Below are 24,712 nucleotides of genomic sequence, written 5' to 3'. Positions count from 1 at the left end.
AAGAAAGAAAGAAAGAAAGAAAGAAAGAAAGAAAGAAAGAAAGAAAGTGAATTGGATCCAGAATTGAATAGGAAGAAAAGTGAGGACTAGGCCACTTTTGAGAAGCAGAAGCAATGTTTTTACTGGGGGAGCTAGGTGGCACAGTGGTGACAGGCCTGAAGTCAGGAAGGCTCTTTTTCATGAATTCAAATCTGCTGTCAGACAGTTACTAGCTTTGTGACTGTGGGCAAGTCACTTACCCCGTTTGCCTCAGTTTCTTCATCTGTAACATGAACTGGAGAAGGAAATGGCAAACCACTCCAATGTCTTTGCCAAGAAAACCCCAAATGAGGTCACGAAGAGCTGGACACGACTGAAATGACTGAACAACACAGTGCTTTACTAACCCCAAATACCTCATTAAAACAAAAACGGAACCTTTTTAATATTAATGTTTTTCCATTGATGCTATAGGTTTAGGAAGCGCTGAATATGGCAGTCTCCAATGAATTAAAGTTGCAGGTTACAAAAGACAGGCAACTTGCTGAAGACTTCATACATAAAGACGTGATGAACAAAGGGCCTCTTGGTTATATCAACAGCCATAACCACTCTCTGACCTAATTTATCCAACAGCTGCTCAGGCAGGTTGAGATATGAGGTCATGGGTTCAAATCTTGGCTCTTGTGACCCTAGGCAAGTCATGTAATGCTATATACCTTACTGTGAGAAGGTTGAGTCCCATGATCTCTCAAGTCCCTTCCAGCTCTAAATCTATGAAGAACATGTGATTTTATCAGTGTCAAGAACTCCTAGTAGAATGCCCTCCACCAACACTTATCAAAACTATCTATGAGTTATCAAAAAAAAATCCTTTGGAGCAGCCTAAGACACCAAGAGATTAAGTGACTTGTCTATCCGAGAGATAACTAGCAATTCGGGTGCCCTGGATGAGAACTTCAAAATGTGCTTGATTTCAAGCAACACGGATGGCTTCAGCTTTTGAAGACAAATTCACTAGGATGGTAAGACCTTGGGAAGAAACCTCCTTCATCGGGACACAGCCCCAGAGGGAGAGTGACTCCAGAACACCCTATGACCACTGCTGGGAAGGCTGCTGCCAGGAGGTAGAACAGAGTAGGGGCACATGAGGGAATAGATCACTTGGAATGTGACCTCTGTAGGGTGATCAAAAGACAGTATTGTCTGGCAATTATTTATTTTAACCAGTTATTGATAACCAGGTGCTAAGTTCATTTGTTTCTACCTGCGGGGTGATTACAAGTACAGAATATGCCCTCTAAATGCCAGTACCATGGCCTTGGTTGCCCGACCCTGTTACAACTTCATGCCCAGATTCCCATCTCCAGTAAGAGTCAGAAGCAGTATTCAAACCAAGAAATTAATTTACTTTATCACATTTCTTCTATATCATACACAGAAGAAAAAAGTCTGGGTATAAACAATATGGTACATGTGAACATTGCAAACTCTGTGAGGGTGGAAATACCTGTTGTATACCTTTGTATCCCCATTACCTAGCACAACACCTTGAATATCACTGATCATCAAGAAATATTGATTAAGGGAGTGATAAAATATATGATAAAAACAATAGCCATCATTTCAGATACAGGCTTTCTTGGTGCACTGAGACAGACCGATTTTCACATAATTACAAGTTCATAACTCTTCCTGTGTTTCCATAGTTCTGATTTTGGTTAATATGTTCATACAATACATATTATATAACATACAACATAACACATTATGTTCATACAACACATATTGAAGATCTATTTGGTGGGAAACCTGATGACTTATCACTAATGTTCATTGTCCTTAAAGAAAGCTCTCGGAAAAGCCATTTGATGAAGATACGGTATGCATGATCCAACTCCTGAGCAATAATAATAATAATAATAATAATAATAATAAAAGTGGTCTTCAAACAAAATATAGGCAGTGGTCAGCATGGTCTCTGATCAAATGCTATTGCTACAACTTCTAGCTAATGCCTTCCTTGCTGCTCTGTGAACAGCAGGTGGTATTCTACAAAAGCTGATTAATGCTGGGATTTAAATTGCTGAAAATTGAAGCAAAGTGCCCCTTGCTGGCAATTTGCTAATCAAAAAATCGCTGCTTTTCTCTCTGTGCAAGCTTCAGCCCATCTTATAAAAGCCATGCATATTTCTTCTGAGATGCAATGTCATATATTCTCCTCTCAATGAGATTGTATGTTATTTCCTCAACATTAATGAGAATTTCATGGGTTCATCAAAAGGCTAAATCTCTATAATTGCATTGAATTAACTTCCAAAGTGGAAAGAAAAGATTTGGTCTCATAATTAGAGCTTCTCATTCCATTTGATTCATAGATCTGTGCTGGCCTTGACCTCTGTAAATGATGTCGTCTAAAAGAGGCATTACATTTCTTTAGAATTCTATTTAAAAAAAAAAAAGAAAATGTTATAAACTCTTAGCAGAGCTATGCATTTTATTGATTAACATTTGAAGGGATTGATATGCAATAACTAATGTAACTTAACTGTTCTAAATTTATGTAAAATAACAAATATCAGGACATCCTCTGGTCAGCCCCACAACACACAGACCCTCCCAAGACTAATACATCTCTATTATTCCCAGGGGCTACCAGTTCGTAATTGCTACTCCTCTTTGCCTGCCACCCAAAATTACAAAGCCAACTTTGTCATCCCACGCATGCCTTCACTGGAGGCAGTAGCCAAGAAAGTAGGAGAGGTTTGTAGCATTTCCTGTATGCTCTCCCTTCTTTCCTATGACCCTGCCACCAACTTCATCCTCTCACACCTGAAGTATTACAATAGCCTGCTGGTTGGTCTCCCTGCTTCAAGTCTCTCCCTGCTCCAATTCGTCCTCTACTCAACTGTCAAATTAATCTTCCTGAAATGCAGATGTGACCATGTCATCCTCCTATTCAGTAAATTCTAGCAGTCCCCAACACCCCTAGGATCACATATAAAATTTTCTGTTTGGTGTTCAAAGTCCTTCCCTCCTACTTTTCTGGTCTTCTCATACCTTACTCTGTCTCCCTCTCCACTACATATTCTTCCATCCAGTGATACGTGCCTCCTTTCTTTTCCTTGCTTAAGATACTCCATCATCAGACTCCACACATTTGCACCGGCTGTTCCACATGCCTGAAAATATTCTCCCTCCTCATCTCTGCCTCCTGGTTTCTTTGGCTTCCTTCAAATCCCAAATAAAATCTTCTTTGAGAAGTCTTTCCTGATCCCCCTTAATTCCAGTATCTTCTGTCCGTTGATTATCTTCAATTTATCCGGTATGTATCTTGTTTGTACATAAGTGTTTTCATACTCTTCCCCATTAGTTGTAACCCCATTGCCTGGTACATAGTAGGTGCTTAATAAATGTTTGTTGACTGATTGACTGTCATTCATGTCTTACTCTAACAGCCCTCTTTACTAAAGTAGTAGATATAGATACTTGTGTGTGTATAGATATAGATACAGGGATATACACATATGATTTGGAACATTTAACCATACTTTCTGCAAGACAGTAGCAAAGATGTACTCTGTCCACTGCTGATTAACTAGAGTTCCTCAAGAAGAATGGAGATAGATGCTTGGCCATACTATCTAGTAGAAAAGGAAACAAGAAAGCAGATGAGTGATGAATATTACCTCCAAGTTAGTGATCCTTTGCCTTTGGTCCCATCCATTCTTGTTGCTGACATATTTTTTTTCCTAACCAGACTTTGACCTAGCTTAAAGCCTTTCTTAGACAGTAATTGTTTTTGGCTTCTTGATTACAACTCACTACTACAATGGAAAAGTCTCTAGTATCCTCTAGATTTTGTGGTGGATAAAACATAGAATGTGGACTCAGAGCATCTATGTTTGAATTCTGCCTTAAACTCTTTCTAGCTCTGTGGTTACTTAATCTTTCAGAGTCTCAGTTTCCACATGTATAAAGTGGCTCTACTTCACATGATTTTTGTGAAGAAAGGGCTTTTGTGCCAACAAATAAATGTGAATTATTATTATTATCATCATATCATTACCATCATAACTCATGGCTTTATTTGCTGGAGCCCCTGGCTTGGGCCCTCTTGTCCTGATGATATACTTCAATCTCTTCCTCTAACACCCTAAGGCAAACCCCACCTCCCCATTCCTATGAATTTTAGTTGACCTCCCTACTAGCTGGACTCTGTCCCAGTAGAAATTGGAATGGAGCTGGACAGGACAGACACTGAAAATTCTTGTGCTTTCCCTTGAAATCTACAGTTACTTTGAAAAGTTTCTATCATTGAGTTCATGACTAAATGATACCTTGGAGCCAATAAACAATGACTGAAACTAAGATTTGAATCATATGAGATGTGTGGCAAGGACTACTATTTAAAGCTGTGTTTCTAGACTTCATTGTCAGTAAGTCTCTCTTCACATTTAATGGAGGTTACAGCTCAGAGAGGACAGTGCCAAAAAACCATTTGAGGAGTAGGATGCTCCAGATATATAGAAGACATGTATATATCACTGTCATTCTACTGAAGATTTGGTTAAATGCTTCTTTGCAAAGTAGAATTCAACAAATATCTATTGAATAGTTACTGTGTTTCAATAGCATGGCATGCTAGACATTTTGAAAAATATAAAAGAAGTAGAAAATAATATTTTACCTTACAATCTATTTGGAGGATATATATGCATGAACTAATTGGTAAGCAGCATAAAGTAGTATGAGGTGATGGGTTAGTGGATAGAGTGCTGGGCCTGGAATGAGGAACACCTAAAGTCAAATCTGGCCTCAGAGATTTACTAGCTGTGTGATCCTGGGTAAGTCACTTAATCTCTGTTTGCCTTACTCCACTGGAGAAGGAAATAGCAAACCACTCCAGTATCTTTTGCCAAAAAAAAAAAGCAACAACAACAACCCATGGACAGTATGGTCTAGGGGATCATGAAGAGTTAGATATGACTGAACAAAGTAAAAATAAAGTAGAATATCATATAGGTATGCAGAAAGAATATTATTAAGTTGGAGGATGTCCAGAAGAGAGCAGCCAGGACAATTCAATGCTTCAAGTCCATGGCGTGTGAGGATTGGGTGAAGGAACTGGGGATCTTTATCATGGAACATTCTATGAAAGCTGTCATCAAGTATAAGAAGGCCAGTCATGTAAAAAAGATGCTAGTCTTGTTTTATTTGAACTCAGAGAGAAGAATCAAGGGCAAAGGGTAAAAGTGGCAAAGAGGCATATTTATTTTTTTAGTTTTTGATTTTTTGTTTTGTAAAGAGAAACTTCCCACAAATGAGAGCTGCTTCAGAAATAGAAGGGTCTGCCTGCCTCTGGAGGGAATGTGTAGCCCCTCTTTGGAGGTCATCCAGCAGAGGTTGAATAGCTACTTACTAGTTATGATTTGGTGGGGATTCTTATTCAGCTATGAGGCAGACTAGATGACAGCTGACACCCCTGTCGACCCTGAAATTTTGAGATTCTATGATTTGGGGATGTCTGGTTGTGTTTTATGGGTTATAAATGCCATAGGAACTTAACTACTAAAGAAATGGTTGTTGACTGGAATAATCAAGGTGGGCTTGGCATAGAGAGGGTGGGCCTTGAATAAGTAGGATTTACACAGAGAATAAGAACAGTGACAGTCATCCTGGAACAAGGTAAGTGGTCCTAAAACTTCCCATAGTCAATTGCATGGTTTGTTTGTTTTTTTTCTTTTCAAGGAAAAAATCATTTTAAGTCAATTTGGTAGAATATTTTTCTCTACCAAGCAGAAAGTCTGAAACGTCAAAAATAACCACAGACAGTAAACAATTTCCAGTGTCTAGACATATCTATTCTATTCCATTCTTGTCTGAATCATGATATGAACAGAAGACTGTTATCATATTAGAAGGAAGGCAAGCAACTGATGGTCAAGACTATTTAAAAATAGTGTTTTATGATATTTAAAAAAAAAACCCATGTAATTTGTGTCCCAATCAAAATTTACTTTTATCAAAGAGGAATAGATGCCTCTTCTTGTTGTTGTTGTTTTTTCTTCATTCTTAAAGAGGACCATGACATCAGGAAGGTGGTTCCATGACTTACAAGTGAATTGGATTTAAGTGAGGGAGAGCTATGCAAAGTCACCAGCCTCACTTTCTCCTCTGGAGCCATTTGAGTCTAATGACAAGATATAGATCAGATGCCTCTAAATAAAAGGCTTGAGCCATAACTGCTACTCGAGAACGTACTTCTGAATATCTTCTATGGGAGTAAGATAACAACAGCTAGTGTCCCTAGAATGAGCACAATAGCCTGCTCTATGAAAAGTCTTCAAAATTCTATAATGTTGTCTTCAGATAACATTAGATCACATTTCAATACTCATTTCAGGGTCACAGAATCTCAGAATTGGAAGGGGCTTTAGAGGTATATTCTATAATATTCTAGATGTATTCTAACCAGGGAAGAATACAATAGAATTATCACTCCCTAAGCATGGATACTATCTCTTAATGCATCCTAATATTACATTAACTATCTTGGCAGCTATGAAATTGTTGATTATTACATTTGTAATAAACTAAAATAACCCCCAGATTATTTTCCAGATAAACTGTAGGCATAGCTCTCTTATCTTATATTAATAAAGATATTTTTAAAACAAATTTAAGAATTTTTATTTATCCCTTTATTAGATTCAGTCCAATATTCTAGCTTGTTGAGATCTTTATCCATCCTGATGTATCCAACATGTTACTTATCCCTCCTAGCTTTATATCATATGAATACATGAAAAACATTAAGTTACTAGCAAAAAAAATTACACAACAGCTAAGATTCCTAGACCATTCCATTTGAATCTGCCTTTCAAGTTGACATAGAACCATTAATGACTATTCTACAACCAACCGGTCAACTATTTCCTAACTATATTATTGTTTTAATCACATCTTTCTGTGTAATCCACAAGAATTTATGTGCATTTTTGTCAAATGCTTTGCCAAATTCTAGGCAAATTAATTCACTTGCATTTCCCTAATCTAACAGTCTAGAACTGCAACACAAAAAAAAGGAAAACAAAATTAATCTGACATAACATCTTTGACATGAAACCATCAAGAAGATATATAACTTTGTAAGTTTTGTAACTTAGGATAACATAGACAAAGAGATTTCCACTATAGACATAGTTGAATTTTAACTGGGGATGTGGATGAAGGGTGGAGGGGGGTGTGATATACTGTTTTGGGGACAAAGCTGTAATTAGCTATTTTGGTATCAAATGCAAGTAACAGCAGTGGTGGCATAGCCTCCAGAAAGAGGAATCATTCCTTAGAATCTCACAAGATTTCCAAAAAGCTACAAAAAGAGGAAGAAAGCCCCTTTGGGATGAGACCACCACTACTGTCACTGTGGTAGGAACCATTAGCACTAAAGGAAGTATTCTCAGATTGGTGCTGTTGGCATTTCCTACTATGACACAAATTTCCAATCATCATGCTCTATTATAGATTTTTTTATAGGTACTTTACCTAAATGAGATTAACTCTTTCATCCCAAGCAATAGATAAAATCTAGAAAAGTAATTTGCTAATTATTTAATTCTACAGTTTGCTTTTAAAATATTTATACATATATTCAAAATTACCAGTAACTCAGCAATGAGCACCCCAAAGAAGTTTCCAATGTTTCCCTGACTAATATGTTACAGTTGTATAGAGATAAAAGGTTGAATGTTATTACCTGTTTCCATGTTTTTTAACTAAGGCTCTAATGGCTTTATCTGTAATCTGGCATCCATTTATAGATAATCCTTGAAGGCTAAAAGTAAACAAAATTATAGTTACACTTAATCATTTTTTTCTTTATTTAAAAAAGAAGATAAATATCTGTGTCTATCTATATATCTCTATATATTTCTATCTGTATAGAGATCTATCTATATTTAGATATAGGTATATCTGTAGAGAGATAAAAGATATATTTATCTATAGATCTTTCTATGTAGATCTATAAATATCTTTACAGAGAAAAATATATACATATAGCATTTGCTATGAAAAAAGACAAAAGAAATCTAAGGTCTTAGCCAATACATGCAGACTCTAGATAGTTAAGTAAGAATGCAAGGCACTATGCCAGCATAAGTAATACAGATAAGTGTGATAGGAGCTCAGAAAAGAGGGTTAACTATGATTGCAAAAAATGGCTTAAATCAGGTGTCAGGATTATTTGCAAGTTGCAATTATTCATGTTATTTCAGCCTCCAGACGTTAAGGTCACGCAAGAGTTTACAGGAAGCATTTTTTTTTTAAAATCCAAAGAGGACAAAGGAATTCACTAGAACAAAGCAATCCCTCTTCCTGGTTTGGGAGTTATATATGACTCAACAATGTGACACACTGCCAAAAGAGCAAAGATGGTTTTAGACTGCATTAACACAAGGATAGAATAAAAAGCCATGGTATTGTTCTACCATACTCTTTCAGGCAATATCTAAAGTATTATGTCAAAAACTGAGCACCACATTTTCAAGACACTAGAAAGCTATAGGAGGGTGTCTAGAGGAAAATAACCATTAAGATGGTGTTCTCTTTTCTTTCTACAGATACTGATCACAGGAAAAGGAAAGGCTACTATTGCACTTGGGGAAAGACAGAATTAATTTTTGATACTGTACCTTGAAGCTCCTTCAACAAGAGCTAATACACCCAGATCTGTAGCCCCACTCCAACTTATATCCACTACGGTCAACCTGTTGCAAAATGTACTTGCATAGAGAAGAAGCTTATCCCCTTTCAGTCTGGGACCACTGCAGCTTGTGACATTCAGCTCCTGGGTGGTTTAAAAAAAATCAAGCACATACATAGTGATCATTAACTGTAATGCTTCTCAGTCATTAAATTGTGACAACTGGAGATCATGAGAAAGGGGTTCCATGATTATAACAAAGAGAAAAAACTGGAGAAGTGGGTGAGTTCAACATTAACTTATTGTCCAAGTGAAAGATGGGCAACAGAGAAAATGAAGAGAAAACAAGGAGCATTGTAAATCTCTGAAGACGGCAAAGCTCCAGCCATTCAGGTCTGGTATCTTATTCACCTCACATCCACCACTCCTGTCTCCATTTTGCTTCCTAGAAAAATTATTAAGTTGGCGATACCAATAGTTGCAAAGCCACATCCCATTCTACCAACATGTCCTTCTTGAAGAAAGGCAGATTTAGATTTATTGTAAGGAAAAATGTCCCACCAAGCAGAGTTATCTCAAAGTAGAATGGCTTGCCTTCAGTGCTAGTGGGCTTCCCCTAATAGGCAGATTTCTAAGACAGACTGGATGATCACTTTTCAGGGGTGGTGTAGAGGGGATGCCGTTCATTTACAAGTTGTAATAGATTGTTTCAGAGGTCCCTTTCAGGCAGCTAGGTGGTATAGTGGAAAGACTGCTAGACCTGAAATGAAGGAGATTTGAGTTTGAATCTTGTCCCCAACGTTTTCTAACTATTTGACTCTGGGCAAATACATTAGCTACTATAAGCCTCAGTTTCCTCATCTATAAAATGAGGGGGTTGGATTTAATATATTCCAAGGTCGCTTCCAGCAGTAAATCTATGGTGCATGCTAAGGATTGCTTATAATAATTTTCAGCCTTGTAGAGTCAGAAGAGGAGAAATCATCCAAGGAAGTATTACCTTTTTAAAAACCTAAACTAGAGAGCAGAATAAGTATAAGTAGGAGAAATTTTTGATTGGCATTTCAACTTCCACATTTCGTTATTTCAAGAATCTCATGTTACATCCCTATGGGTGGTATTTTAGCCAAAAAATCCATCACTAAGCAACCAACCTGGTCGTGATTCTCTTAATTCAGCTAAGCTGGTCTTCATACAACAAACATTGTCTACTTGGGGATCTGTGACTGAAGTTTTTTCCAGCTTGGTGGTACCTGCCAAAGCTTGATTCTCCATCAGTATAAACTTGGAGATCCAAGAATCATCTCCATACTATGAGGAGACTTTAGAAGGGTACTTCATTGGTGGAGAGTTTTAACAATAATAACAATAATGATGATGGTGGCTAGCATTTACATATTACTTCATTTGATCCTCACAACAACCCTGTGAGGTAAGTGATATTAGGTTGTGCTTGTCCTTCGTTCTCGAAGAGAACCATGACATCAGGGAGATGATGACATGACTTGCAAATGACTTTGATTTGAGTGAAGGAGGGCTGTACAAGGTCACCAGCTTCACTTTCTCTTTCAGAGCCATCTAGGTCCAGTGGCCAGATATTCATCAGAATGACTAGAGATTGTCCAGGATGCAGTGGGAGACCCTGGCCCTTTTAAGTTAAGGTCTTCTCAGGTTCTCACTTTGAGTGAGGAAACACTCATTCAGTGAATAGGCCTCTTTACAAAGGGATTCAAGTGATGGCCCCTTTAATAAAAAAAAATCAAACTGGAAGGGGAAGACCCTCAGATACACAAACTGAGGTTGAGAGAGTTCAAGTGACTTGTCCAAAGCCACACAATTCATGTAGCATGTTTTAAACTCAAGACTCCCTGACTGTGCTACTTAGCTGCCTAATGTGTAAACATGTAATTTTATGGCATTATGAGGGAATTTAACAACCATTGGCACCAGTGGCTGCCAGTAATCTGCAAATCATAGTAATCAGGGATTCTGGTGTCATTGTCAGACTTAAACTCCCATGTTAAATTAGAACTACAAATTTAATCCAAGCTAACACAATTACTGAATATAAGGAATTCCTCCACAGATCTTTATCAAATGGAAAAACAATCTCCATTAAGGATCTCAAAGTCACTAACAAACTAAACCAACCTGATGTTCAGTCATTCTGTGTCCAACTCATTATGACCCCATTTAGGGTTTTCTTAGCAAAGATACTGGAGTAGTTTGCCATTTCCTTCTCCAGCTCATTTAACAAATGAGGAAACTAGGGCAACAGGTTAAGTAACTAGCCCAAGTGTCACATAGCTAATAAGTGTCTGAGGTCAGATTTGAACTCAGGTCTTCCTGATTCCAGGGTCAGTGCTCCAGCCACCTAACTGCTCAAAATAAACCCTATATAAGCATCTAATTACAGATAAGGAAGCTGGAAGCGTTTCAGGTAGCTGTATCTACAAGACACAGATGGGAAATGGAACTGTGAGTGCTCAGCAGAAGCTGTGCCTTCTATAAAAGGGAACACAGTGAAATAGGGCTTACAGAGAAATTCATGTGTTTGAGTCTAAAGATATCAAATTTACCTTGTTAAGTCATATTTGTAATGGAAGGATTAGCCCCCTCAATTTCCCACTTAAGGAGAGCCAATGGTTGGCCTTAGCTGGAACTCTCTTTTCTTACTAATCCAGAATTATGCAGGCCAGGACAACCTGAGCAGGCACAAAAGGGCTTTCTTGTATAAATCCCAAAAGCTACTTCTTATTTAGTGAGTTTTCATTAACCCACCACCTTAATCTTTCTCTAAATCTTCATTTCTGATCATGGAATGAAAGGCTTTGTTGCGTCTTAAAGACATTTTTGGCATCAGCAAAGGGGGAGGTATGGTAGGTAGCATTTCTTTTTCCTCCTAAAATACATTTTACTGTTGTGCTTTGTCCTCAAGTCATCATCACTTCAACTCCCAGATGGAACCCAGAGGGAAGTTATTTCCTTGAGTAGTAGGCCCTTTCCCTTGCCTATGAAATCGGGGTGTTTTGCAGGTGGCCACCTACTTCACCTCTATGTAAAGCTAACTTTTATTAATAAGCACCTTTTCTAGGACCTGTGTTAACTAAATTCAAAATCTCTTATTTAGCCTAATAAGGATAAATATTGTTATTTGTAAGGATAAATGTTATTTACCCTACTAAGTCCCACTGCTTTATAGGAATCAGTTTTTAGAGTTGAAGGGGATCTTTGAGGTTTTCTAGCCCAACTCTATTTTACAGTTGACAAAACTGAGGCTAGAGAGGTCAAATGACTTCCTTAAGGTTGTAGTTATCATGCAGCAAAAACAAGATTTGATGCTAGGACTTCTTCCTCCAAATTCAGTATTCTTCCCACTACACCAAATTGCCTCTGAACTCCTTCATAATCAGAGTTACTAATGTAGAAGTCCTCTTAACTTCCACAGCTACATTCCTCAAAAACAATACTTGCAACCAGCAGGCCAAGATGCCTTCTCTCTTCACTAGAGACCAACATTGCCCAACACTCAACAATGTATTTTTGATTGGCAGTTGGTTCAGAACCACTAAAAGCTTTTCCTCTTAGAAGGTTCTACTCCTCTTTAAAAGGAAACAAAGTTTAGCAAGGTTTACAAGGTTTACAACAAATAAGATAAACCAAATGAGGAGCATATCAGTCCAAAGGAAAAGGAGATATTTGCTTTTTAATGCTATTCCTTGGAAAGGCTGTTTTTAGTACTGAGAGGTCCACAGGAGTGGAACATTACACGCATTTACTGATTTGTGTGTGTGTGTATGTGTTAGATTTGCTGATTTTTTTTCTCTTCCTCTTTTTTTCTTAAAAAAACTTCTTTGTTACATAGGATGGCTCTCTGGGAGAAGCAAGGAGAATAATATAGGGAAAAATTTAGGCAATATAAAAACAAGACATATTAATAAAGTTTAAAAAAACAGACTAAAGGGCTTTCTTCTGTAATTTCAGATATTCTCTGGTCAAACATTTTAGCTTGGTCCTGAGAAGATTAAGATTGATCCTGTATCATTTTCCTATTGACTCTATTTACAAGTAATTGATTTTGTCCAATAACTGCTTTTGTTCTTTGTTTCTGAGCTTAGTTCAGAGTTCAACTGGCCTGTTAAGTTGAAAAATTGCTGTCTCAAGGAATTTAACTAACCTTGGAGAATGCATGTGAACACAAGAGCATTTGGGCCTGACATCTTTACTCTACCAAACTGTCCTTTAAAGATATCTGGTTTGCCATCCAAATGTCAGACTCACTACCTCACACCTGTACTCAAAGAAAAGAATGGGAGGCCATTGCCAGCTCCCATTACCAAACTTCTGACCAATCATTCCATTCTCTGTGCCTCAGCTTTGTAACCACTCATGTTGTACTCAATCCCAAGATTCTTTGTTCTGTAGTACCCAAAACCTTTTGTTTGGGGTCTTTGGCATCAATGGCAGCAATCCATTGACCCATTTTTTGGCAGGTACCATGCTCATGCTAATAAATGTTATCTTGCGCAGAGATTTACCTCAGTTTACCATTTTGCCAAATTTCACTTGAGGCAGTACAAATCTAGCTATACTCAATTTAAGAAACTTCTTTGTATGGATTTAACTGAAGTTATTTTTCCCATGGCTGGGGGTGGGGGTAGGGGAAAGAGGTCATGGAGCAGTAGTTCAAGATAACTCCAATTACTCCTTCACAAAGTTGCCAAATTGATTGTCTTTGATGCACAGGTCTGACTTTATCACTTGTACCATTTCTCTCCCCTAACTATGGTGCCTTGCATATAGCAGGTATTTAATTCAGATTTATTAAATCAAATTTGTAGAAATAAAAATTAAGCTTGAGGAGGGAGGTTATATAATATTTTAAAATATCTTTGAAGAAATGAGTAGAGACAGGAGAGGCAGTGTGGCATGGTGAAAAGCATGCCAGATTTGCTATCATAAGACCTGTGTTCAAATTCCAGCAAGGCTACTTACTATCTGTGTGTTCTTGGGTAAAGTGAGTTTGCCTCTTTGGGACTCAGTTTCTTCATTTCCAAAAGGAGGAGGTTGTACTATGTGATCTGAGGTACAATAGAGTTACAAATTAGGAGTCCTAGTATTTAATTCATTTTGCAATACCATTGTCATGAATAATGTTCTTTTTTCCTTTTTTTTTTTAAGTCTAGACTTGAGATTTACATAAGTGTGGAGAACCATTGGTGCCAAAGCAGAACTGGTATCTTGTTGTAATTTATCATCTTAGTTACCAAGTGCTCACCCTAGTAACATAAAGGAAAGATTTGAACTCAGGTCTTCCTGTCTTCAAGGCCAACTGTCTAGCCATTATGCCACACTGCCTAGCAATATCCTTTGCATATGCTAAAAGGTTATATCTTCTATGATTTAGTCTTGTATGAAAAAATTAATAAAAATTTTTACATAAATTATTTCCTGCATGCGCCAAGCGTGGTACCAAGAATGCAACAAAAATAAACACAATCACCAATCTTTCAATCAAGTACAGTTCTACTATGACTTTTAGATAAACTGTTTCTGGATTCTAGCCACACATGAGAGCATAAAATACTAGCTCACGTTTGTATAGCACCGGTTTAAAAAAAGCATATAATCACAACAACTCTATGAGGCAGGCAGTAAAAATATTATTACTCCCATCTTACAGATGAAGAAACTGAGGCTTAGAGAGGCAAGGTGACTCATCCAGCCACAAAAGTATTGAGATACTTGGACTACTGTCTTCTAGTTCCAAGCCAACTGCTCTAATACTCCATTACTTGTAAAGTCTAAAGACCTTCTGTAGTTGGTCAAAAATGCTTGTGTTATGTAATGCTAATGCTCTAAATGTAGGGACCATATTAAATCTAACATTTGTATTTCTCGTAGTGCCTAGCACAGTTCTCTGCACCATGTGGGCACAAAACAAACAAATATCTGTTGAATTGAACATACACAAAATGCTATATTTGTTTTCTTAATTTGTTCTCTTAAATAAAAGGTAAGTATTCAATTAAGAATTATTTTATATAGCCTAGCAATAGTTTATATGAAAAAATGATTATACACTACAAAGTCAATATTAATGATTTCCAGGAGACAGAAACAGAAAAAGGTTGGAAAAGGGGGGAAGAAGAGAAAGGGGGGGATGGAGGGAGGGAGGCTGGGAGGGAGAGAGAGACAGAGAGACACACAGAGAGAAAAACAGAGAGAGATGGACAGAGACAGAGAAGCAGAGATTAATGTTAGGTTTGTTATAATGGGTATTCCTTTATCTATAGGTTGCGGATCCTTCTAACACAAATTCTGTGAGTCTGATAATTAAAAAAAAAAAAAGGAAAGACCTGATAAATTCTTGAATGTGCTGTTAAAATGCTTTTATTTGTAATCAATCAGTTGGCCACTCTGGGTCCATGCTTCTTCATAACAAAATAATAAGGCTTTCCTCAACCTATTGCAAAAGGACTTTGTCAGAAAGCACTGCTTGAAGACAACAAGTGGCCATGAAAAGGAACTGCTTATAGCAGTGGGAGCTGTCCAGTTGAGATGAATTTAGAGGAACTTAAAGAGCAGAACTAGATACTTACGGCTAGACTAAAAGAAAAAAAAAAAGGTACATGGACCCACCAAATAGTGAGTGCAAAATACTTAGAGAAATCTTTGCCAGACTCAAACTCTTCCAGGCTGCCTCCATGTTAGATCACTGCAGCCTGATCTACTGATCTCACTAGCCTTCCTTGGATTTTATTGAGCCTGACTTCTACAATAAGCCTTTTCTAGTCCCTCCCCCTTTTATAGGTCCTGGTGCCTTTCTTTCTGAGATTGCCTTCCATCATACCTACTTATTTATATGTTGTGAGCTCCTTCAAGTCAGAGACTGATTTTGCATTTCTTTTTAATCCTATCCCCAGAACTTTGCAGTGTTTGGCACATAGCACATGCTCAATAAATACTTTTTTGAGTAACTGGTTTTGACCCTGCTTATACTCCAGACACCATTTTTTCACTTCAGCTCCATGATTACTAACCTGGACTTTTTGTACAACTGTTCTGGCCACTACTTACGCAAGAACATGCTGGCTTCAGCACATTCCCACTCCCCCAAATTGGGAAAACTTCAGCCAGAACCATAGAATGAGTACATTTGTGAGGTGGGCATATAAAATGGCACTGAGGTCTCCAGAGAAAAGAGCCATAGAAACATAAACTGGATGAGAAGCATCATGGCAAAATGAACAAAGGGATAGCCTTAGAGGCAAGAAAACTCATTTTCAGGTCCCTCCTCTTACATACATTAGCTATATGACCCAGAGCAAGTCATTTAACCTCCTATTGCCCTAGTCAACTCCTTACAACTACAAGTTGCAGAATAGTTGCTGATCTGCATTGGTAGAAAGAATTTCCTCACCAGGAACTCCCTATACAGATGAAATCACAGCTATGTAAAAAGATAAATGCATACAAACATACATAGGTGTTATTCCAAATCATTCAACTTTCTTTCTCTCTTGTTTTCTCTTTCCATCTTGCCTAATATCAAACACTTCCACTGAAAATCTAAAGTGAATTAAAACTGAGGATAATTAAATTATAGATGTAGAGACAGAAGACAACTTAGAGGCCATCTACCTCAACTCCCTCATTTCACAGCTGAAGAAACCAAGGTACAGAAAGGTTAAGTGATGTTTTACTAAATGGATGAACCAGAATTCAAACCCAGATCCTCAGACTCCAAATCCAGCACTCTTTCCATTGACACATTATCTCAAGTTCATTTTTTTGACTGAGTTACCTCAACTAGCCAAAGCACTGTGAGGATACACATCACCTGGATCTCCATGTGAGCAAATTAACCTTTGCATAGAAAAAAATTGCCCTGAAGCTGGTCGTTTGTCTTGAAAATATATGACACAGGCCACAAGGGAAGCCCAATCAGACAACCCATTTCTGCTACTGGAACATGAACTGAAAGCATATATCCCCATAACAATGGCATCATGTTCTCTGTATAGGAAGGATATACATTTGAAATGCACATTATTAAAAATATCTTAAGCAACAGAGAGAGCAATTCTGTGCCTCATATAATATAGAAATTATTTCAATCACACTTTTTTAAAACTTCCCATATGTCCCTTTCTTGACTTTCCATTCTTTTGTAACTGTGTTTCCTCCTCTGATCTTTGAGATTTTCTTAATGCACAGTTTGAAATCAGTTAATTCACTTTCATAATTTTTTATATAAGGACACATCAAATACAGCTTTCATGATGTACATAAGGGCAAATGCACTTTAAAGAAAGAGCCATTTCATATTTTTTGCTATGATTTGAAAGTCACTGATAATTTGCCCACAATTGGAAATAATACAATCTGTCCAAAGGTAATATTGTGAGCTATGTCACCATAACTAAGTTCTAAGGTCTATATGTGTTTGTTTTTCATTATTCATCTATGAAACATATTACAAAAAGAGATATTCACTCATTGCTAAATGTATCTGTTGACATGGCCCCCAAATCAAACCTATATATTCTAAAAAACTATGTCCTTCCAACATTCTATTTGTCTACTGCATAGAGCTAAAAGGGACTTTAGATATCATCTAGTCCAATCCCCTATGTGATTTATGTAAAAAGTGCAACTTAAAATTGTTCTCATGTACAAAAATTTCCATAATGGAGAAAAAAAAAATCTTGGGGTTAAAGTGGATTATAAGCACAATACAAGTTCAAAAAGCTAATGTTACCTTTGGCTCTGTTAAGAACAGCATAATGTCTAGAACAAGGGAAACCATAGTTCTACCATACTCTGTCCTCATGAAACTATATTTGGAGTACTATACGCAATTCTATATACTGTGGGCGGCTAGGTGGTACAGTGGATAGAGTACTAGGTGATTCCTCTTCCTGAGTTCAAATATAGCCTCAGACACTTACTAGCTGGTGATCCTGGGCAAGTCATTTTAACCCTGTTTGCCTTAGTTTCCTCATCTGTAAAATGAGCTGGAGAAGGAAATGGCAAAATACTCCAGTATCTTTGCGAAGAAAACCCCAAATGGGGTCATGAAAAGTTGGACATGACTGAAAACAACTGAACAACAAATGAGCAATCCTAGGTGCTATATTTTAGGAAGAAAACTAATAAGTTGGATTGGGTAAATAAGAGGATAATGGGGTTGATGAAAGGTGGTATTATGTAAAGACCAAGTGAAAGAATTAGGGATGGTTAGCCTTAAGATACAACTACATGGAGACTTAGGGGAATGCAATCATTACCTACAATTACCCAAAGGGTCACCACATAGAAGTGAAATTGGACTTTTTTTGGCCCCAAAGACAAAAGTAGGAGCATCAGGTTGAAGAGGGGCTTGATGTCAGGAAAGATGCCCAAAGTGATCTGTGTAAGAGTAGATTTCACTGCCTGGGAAAGAATGGGGTCATTCTACTTAGAAGATCAAAGATCTTGAGGTCTTCAAGGAGAGAAGCAGGATCCCTGATCACTGATGTTATAGAGGTGATGCTTGTTCACAGATGGGTTGGCCTACATATCTCAAAGAATTTAAGGAAGAAAATGACTTATATGTACAAAAATATTCATATCAGCTCTTTTCATGGTAGTCAAAAATTGGAAACTAAAATGATATGCTCATACAGGGGAATGGCAAAACAAATTGTAATATATGAATGTGATAGAATATTATAATTTCCTAAGAAATGATGAAATGGAAAATTTCAGAGGAGACCGAGAAGACTGATGCAGAGTAAAGGATACAGAACTAGGAGAAAAAAATTATACAAGGCTAATAACATTACTGAGAAAAACAACTTTGAAAAACTTTGGAAATCTGATTAACCCAATGACAAAACTATGAGTCAAAAAGAATGAAAATGAAACATGTCAACTTACCTCCTGATAGAGTTACATTGTTGAATTTTAAAAGAAACACATTTTCAGACAAAGTCAAAGTGGGAATTTGTTTTTGCTGGACTATGTAACAATATATTGATGGGTATGATTTTTGTTTTGGGGGATTTTTAAAAAATTTAATAAATGGGGGATAGTGGGAATGAGAGATTAATAAAATATCTGAAAAATAAAAGTATTAAATAAATTATTAACATTATGTTATTGTATATTAAATTATTAATATACTAAATTTTATAAATGGTAAATAAATAAATATTAAATTTTAAAAATCAAAGAGTGGGATGAAGCCAAGATGGTGGAATAAAAGTAGGGACTCACTTGAGCTCTCCCCTGAACCTCTTCAAAGATCTGTAAAAATGACTCTAAACAAATTCTAGAGCAACAGAACCCACAGAAAGACAGAGTGAAACAAATTTCTAGCCAAAGGCAACCTGGAAGGTCAACAGGAATGGTCTGTTGCACCAGGCTGAAAGAGGAGCACATTCCAACATAAGTCGCACCAACAAAGACCAGGCCCCAGAAAACCCAGAGCAGGCGTCAGAGGATTGAATCACTGACAGCTGTGGCAGTTTCCAGACTTTTCAACCCATAAATGCCAAAGACAACTTAAAAAGTCAGTTAAAAAATGTCTGTCAGACCTGGGTGAGAGAGTAGCACAGTCCAGCTCCAACCCCAGCACAGCCCTGGGGCTGAAGCAGTGGTAGCAGTCACAGCGGCAGCAACAGCAGCAGCAGTGGTGGCAGTGACAGTAGCAGCTGCTTCTGGAGCTTTCAGCCCACATATGGCAAGGAGATTGAATAACTGATCAGAAAGAGATCACAGGGATCTCATCGTTGGCACTGAGGCAGTATTTTGTTGCTTTGCCCATACTTGAATCTGTGTCGCAGTCCTGGGTGGCAGTCCTGGGGTGAGGAGAAGCACTAGCATAGCAGAGCTTGTGGCAGCAGTGGAGAGGCGACCCTCCTCACACTTCCAGGGTGAAAAAGAGTGCTTGTGGTCACTCAGAGATCAGAGCACAGGTCAGGAGAGGAGTAAACATCTCTCCTTAGATCATACTACCTTGGAAGCACTGAAAACTTACAAGTCCCTAGAAGTATCTCTGGGAACAGCTGCATAAAACCCCTGAAGCTTGGGACAGTATACCCTCCACACTGGAAGCAAAGCCCTACCTTAACAAAGAGTTAAAAAGTCAAGTAATTTGTTGGGAAAATGAGCAAACAACAGAAAAAAAAACTCAGACTATAGAAACTTATTTGCTGACAAAGAAGATCAAAACATACAACTAGAAGAAGACAGCAAAGTCAAAGCTCCTACATCCAAAGCCTCTAAAAAACATGAATTGATCTCAGGCCATGGAAGAGCTCAAGAAGGATTTTGAAAATCAAGTAAGAGAAGTAGAGGAAAAATTGGGAAGAGAAATGAGAGTGATGCAAGAAAATCATGAAAAACAATTCAATAGCTTGCTAAAGGAAACCCAAAAAATACTGAAGAAAATAACACCTTAAAAAATAAACTAGACCAAATGGCAAAAAAGGTCCAAAAAGCCAATGAGGAGAAGAAGGCCTTAAAAAGCAGAATTGGCCAAATGGAAAAGGAAGTCCAAAAGGTCACTGAAGAAAATAATTGCTCAAAAATTAAAATGGAGCAAATGAAAACTAATGACTCTATGAGAAATCAAGAAATTATAAAATAAAACCAAAAGAATGAAAAAATAGAAGAGAATGTGACATATCTCAATGGAAAAATAACTGACCTGGAAAATAGATCCAGGGGAGATCATCTTTTTTTTTAGGCAATTGGGGTTAAGTGACTTGCCCAGAGTCACACAGCTAGTAAGTGTCAAGTGTTTGGTCTGAGGCCAGATTTGAACTCAGGTCCTCCTGACTTCAGTACCGGTGCTCTTTCCACTGTGCCACCTAGCTGCCCCCAAGAGAGATAATTTAAAAATCATTGGATTACCTGAAATTCAAGATAAAAAAAGAGCTTACACATGATTTTTCAATAAATTATCAAGGAAAACTGCATTGATATTCTAGAACCAGAGGGTAAAATAGAAATTGAAAGAATCCACCAATCATCTCCTGAAAGAGATCCCAAAAGGAAAACTCCTAGGAATATTATAGCCAAATTCCAGAGTTCCCAGGTCAAGGAGAAAATATTGCAAGTAGCCACAAATAACCAACTTAAGTACTGTGGAAACACAATCAGGATAACACAAGATTTAGCAACTTCTACATTAAGGGATCAGAAAGCTTGGAATATGATATTTCAGAGGTCAAAGAGCTAGGATTAAAACCAAGAATCACCTACCCAGCAAAACTGAGGGTAATCAGTAAGGGAGGAAAATTTATATTCAATGACATAGAGGAATTAAAAAAAAACAGCTAAATAGAAATTTTGACTTTCAAATACAAGACTCAAGAGAAGCGTGAAAAGGTAAATAGGAAAGAGAAATCATAAGGGACTTATTAAAGTTGATTAGAGGAAGGGATAATCAGAATGCAGGCAATCTTGGGTTAGGGGGAGAGGAAAGATGGAGAGAAAATTTGGAAATCAAAATCTTGTGGAAGTGAATGTTGAAAACTAAAAATAAATAAATCAATTTTTAAAAAATAAATATATTCTCTTTTTCTAAAAATCAAAGAAAAAAAGTATGACTTAGCCTTGAGAGGCTTTGAGATCATTTCTGAACCTATAATTTTGTGACTAAAAGAATTTGGCTCAGCTAATTATAATATTTTGAAGTAGGCTATAGATTTTTTTTTCTTTGAGACCTTTAATAAAACAGACTACAATTTTCAGCTCTGGTGTAACTATATAGGTTACCTAGCCCCACTTCTAGCAAATTTAGCCCCCCAAAATCTACATTGGCCATTAGGCCTCCAGATTTCCATTTTCCCTGGTTCTCTATCTGTGACAAGAAGTCTATCATGTCACCCACTTCACCAACCAACCTGACACAATAGAGTATAAAGAAAATACATTCTAGGCAAGATGACAGATGCAATCTTCATGCTACTGATCTAGTGATCACTGACTTTTTGGGAACTTTGAGATATCCAAATGCTCCTTTCTGAGCCATCCTCAGCCCTCTTACTGACCTTAACTATTCTGGATGACACATAATATTTAAATTTGTAAAAAATTGTAGTATAGTACCTTGAAAAAAACTTCTGGACTTGGAGTCAGAGGATTTGAGTTTGAGCCTCAATTCTGCTACTTGCTACCTATGTGATATTTGGTCAAGTATCTTAATCTCTCTGGGTGTCACTTTTCTCATTTTTTAAAAAGATAGTTGGATTAGATGATGTCTAAGGTCTCCTTCAGCTCTAAATTTAAGGTCTTATGATTAAAAATAATTTTATTTTAGGACAGTGAGATGGAAAAGGAAGGAAAAGTCACAAATTCAAGACTGGGAATCAATGACCCTGGGTTGGATTGTTTCCTTTCTAGGATACAAGGGCAGTGACTATAAAGGAAAGGTAGAAGGAAGTGGGTGGGTAGAAGTGCAAATGACTCTGGAAGAGGTAATGGAATAATGAATGCAAGAACTAGTATGTAAGAATGAACAAGAGAGAGAGTGAGAATGAAAGAGAGAGACAGAGACTGTGGCAAAGAACATGAGAGAAAAGGGCACGTGTGAGGGAAAAAAAGAAGAAAGGTGAGAGATAGTATACAAGATGAAGGATGGAGTGAGAATATGAAAGGACAAGGAGTTTATTGCAGTCCCTAGCAGGTGAGAGTTGCTTACAAGTGACTCTTGACACTCTCAAGCAAGACCACGTATTCCAGTTTATCCTTTGCCCAGCTGAAGCCCCGAAATATGAACCTTGTGAACACAAAACAAGGGTACAAGGACACTGAAAAATCAAACCAAACAAATAGTCCAAACTCTAAAATAGTGGTTCCTCACTAATAAAATCTAGATGCATACTCCCAAATAGCTGGGCTTTTGAAACAAATTCAAAACTGGCTGCAGAGTTCTATAAACATATCTCACCACATTATTTTTTGGGGGGGATGGGCTACTGTTTTCTGTTCATTGCTCTGAAAACTTAAGGAAAAGGGCAAAATCATATTTTTTAAACACAAAAAAAATTGTTGCAAAAACTATCTGAATTATATCCAATTCTCTTATGTTCCTTACACTGCCAGACATATTAGAACATAACGTTTTCATTACGGAATGCACCATTTTCACACTGACACAATTTCTTTTTCTTTAAAAACAGGGAGAGTTCAGGGGGGTGGGGAGAAAAACTTCAATGGATGGCATTTTTATACCAGAACAGCATTTACTGACTAAAATAACATATGTGGTTAGAGAAGGATGCACAAGTCTATGCAGTCAGTCCCCATAAAGACCAATTACTTTTGCACACATAAAAAAAAAAGAAATTCTTTTTTAAAAAAAAAAGTCACAGATCACTCCCATAATCATGAAGCCTCCCAAAGCATACTCTGAGTCATAAGGCACACTGATTAGAAAGCATCAATGAATCAATGCAAACTCAGGAACACCATGACAACTAAAAACAGTGAGCTGTTTGAGCTTTAATTAACATGAGAGTCAAAGTTAAACCACAAGCTTGAAGGTAGCCTATAATTTAATAACTACGTATTGAATGTCTTTTGGTTCCTATCACTGTTAATCAGAGGACCTTGCTAGAAGATGCAATTATTAGGTGCCTACTATGTGCAAGAGGTGATATAATTAGCATTTACATATAGAAATAAATTGAAAGCTTACCAAGTGCTAAACCACATTATACCACTTAAGCTTCCCATTGACCTCTGGAGGTATATATTTGAGATCCTAAGGACATAGGACTATAGTTTTAAGGCTGGAAGGAACCTTAGGGATCATCTAGACCAATTCTCTTATTTTACAGATGAAAAATTGAAGCCCAGAGAGTTGAAGGGATTTGACTAAAGTTATATGGATAGCAAGTGACAGAGCCAGGATTTGAATCTACATCCTCTGACTCCAAATTCAAAATGCTTTCCATATATTATGTTACCCTAATGTCATACATCTACTCTAGAGGCAATTGGGTGTCTCAGTCAATAGGTTTGGGCCTGAAGTTAGGAAGACCTGCATTCAAATTCAGCCTGAGACATATACAACTGTGTGACCTTGAGCAAGTCACCTAATTTCTCTCACCCTTAGTTTCCTCATCTGTAAAATTGGGGTAATAATAGTACCCACCTTCCAGGGTTGTTGTGAAGATCAAATGAGATAATACCTGTAAAATGCTTTGTAAACCTTTAAGTACTATATAAGTCATTATTATTCTAATTATTATTGAAGCGCCAATGTATATTTTATGACTAATATCAATCCTGTTTTTATTATGTAATACACAGATACATCTGCCTTTCATTTATTGGTCCACATCATGTTATCTGCCTAAAATAGTAACTCCTCAAATAGCCTGCTAGAGTGCACAGAGTTAAACTTACGTTAAGGAAGAGCTAGGTTCAAATCCTGTCTCTTACATTTACCAGCTGTGCAAGTCATTTGAGCTCTCTGAGCCTCAGTTTCCTTATCTTTAAAATGAGGACATTGGACTAGACATGTATAATACCCCCTTCCAACTCAAAATCTACAATGTGATGGTGTTCTTCAGTGATTTCAGTCATGTCTGACTCTTCATGACATTTGCGGTTTTCTTGTCAAAGATACTGGAGTGGTTTGTCATTTCCTTCTCCAGCTCATTTTACAGATGAGAAACTGAGGCAAATAGGGTGAAATGACTTGTTCAGGGTCACACAGCTAGTAAGTATCTGAGGCCAGATTTGAACTCAGAACATGAGTCTTCCAGACTCCAGACATCACATATTATCCACTGTACCACCTAGCTGCTCTTATAATGTGATGATACTATGGCCCTATAGCAGTAAGGACTACTACTACTGTTGCTTCTAAGGTGAGGCCAGGTCCACATACAGATTAGAACATAATAAATGGTTTTCTTAAATGAGAAGTATGACCAGAAGTGTTTGGCCCATTGTTTAAATGAATATTTCATAACTCAGAAAATAAAAGATCCAAGTTAGTAATGTGGTGCTCTAACCCGT

General features: G+C 37.3%; 1 protein-coding gene across 1 annotated transcript in view; it reads right to left on the bottom strand.

The window, feature by feature from the left end:
• The window catches only part of LOC114025884, a 176,953-nt gene that overhangs the window by 55,665 nt on the left and 96,576 nt on the right, over positions 1-24,712 (bottom strand). Inside the window, exons 9-10 of the mRNA XM_027839396.1 lie at positions 8,676-8,830; positions 7,739-7,816 (exon numbers count right to left, since the gene is read on the bottom strand). Of these exons, the coding sequence (XP_027695197.1) occupies positions 7,739-7,816; positions 8,676-8,830 (233 nt within the window). The remainder of the gene's footprint in view (positions 1-7,738; positions 7,817-8,675; positions 8,831-24,712) is intronic.

This window comes from Vombatus ursinus, unplaced genomic scaffold (genome assembly GCF_900497805.2).
Source record: "Vombatus ursinus unplaced genomic scaffold, bare-nosed wombat genome assembly UNPS02014832.1, whole genome shotgun sequence".
NCBI classification, from domain to species: domain Eukaryota; kingdom Metazoa; phylum Chordata; class Mammalia; order Diprotodontia; family Vombatidae; genus Vombatus; species Vombatus ursinus.
The sequence above is the reverse complement of the archived record's forward strand: the minus strand, read 5'-3'. Positions and strand labels throughout refer to the sequence as shown.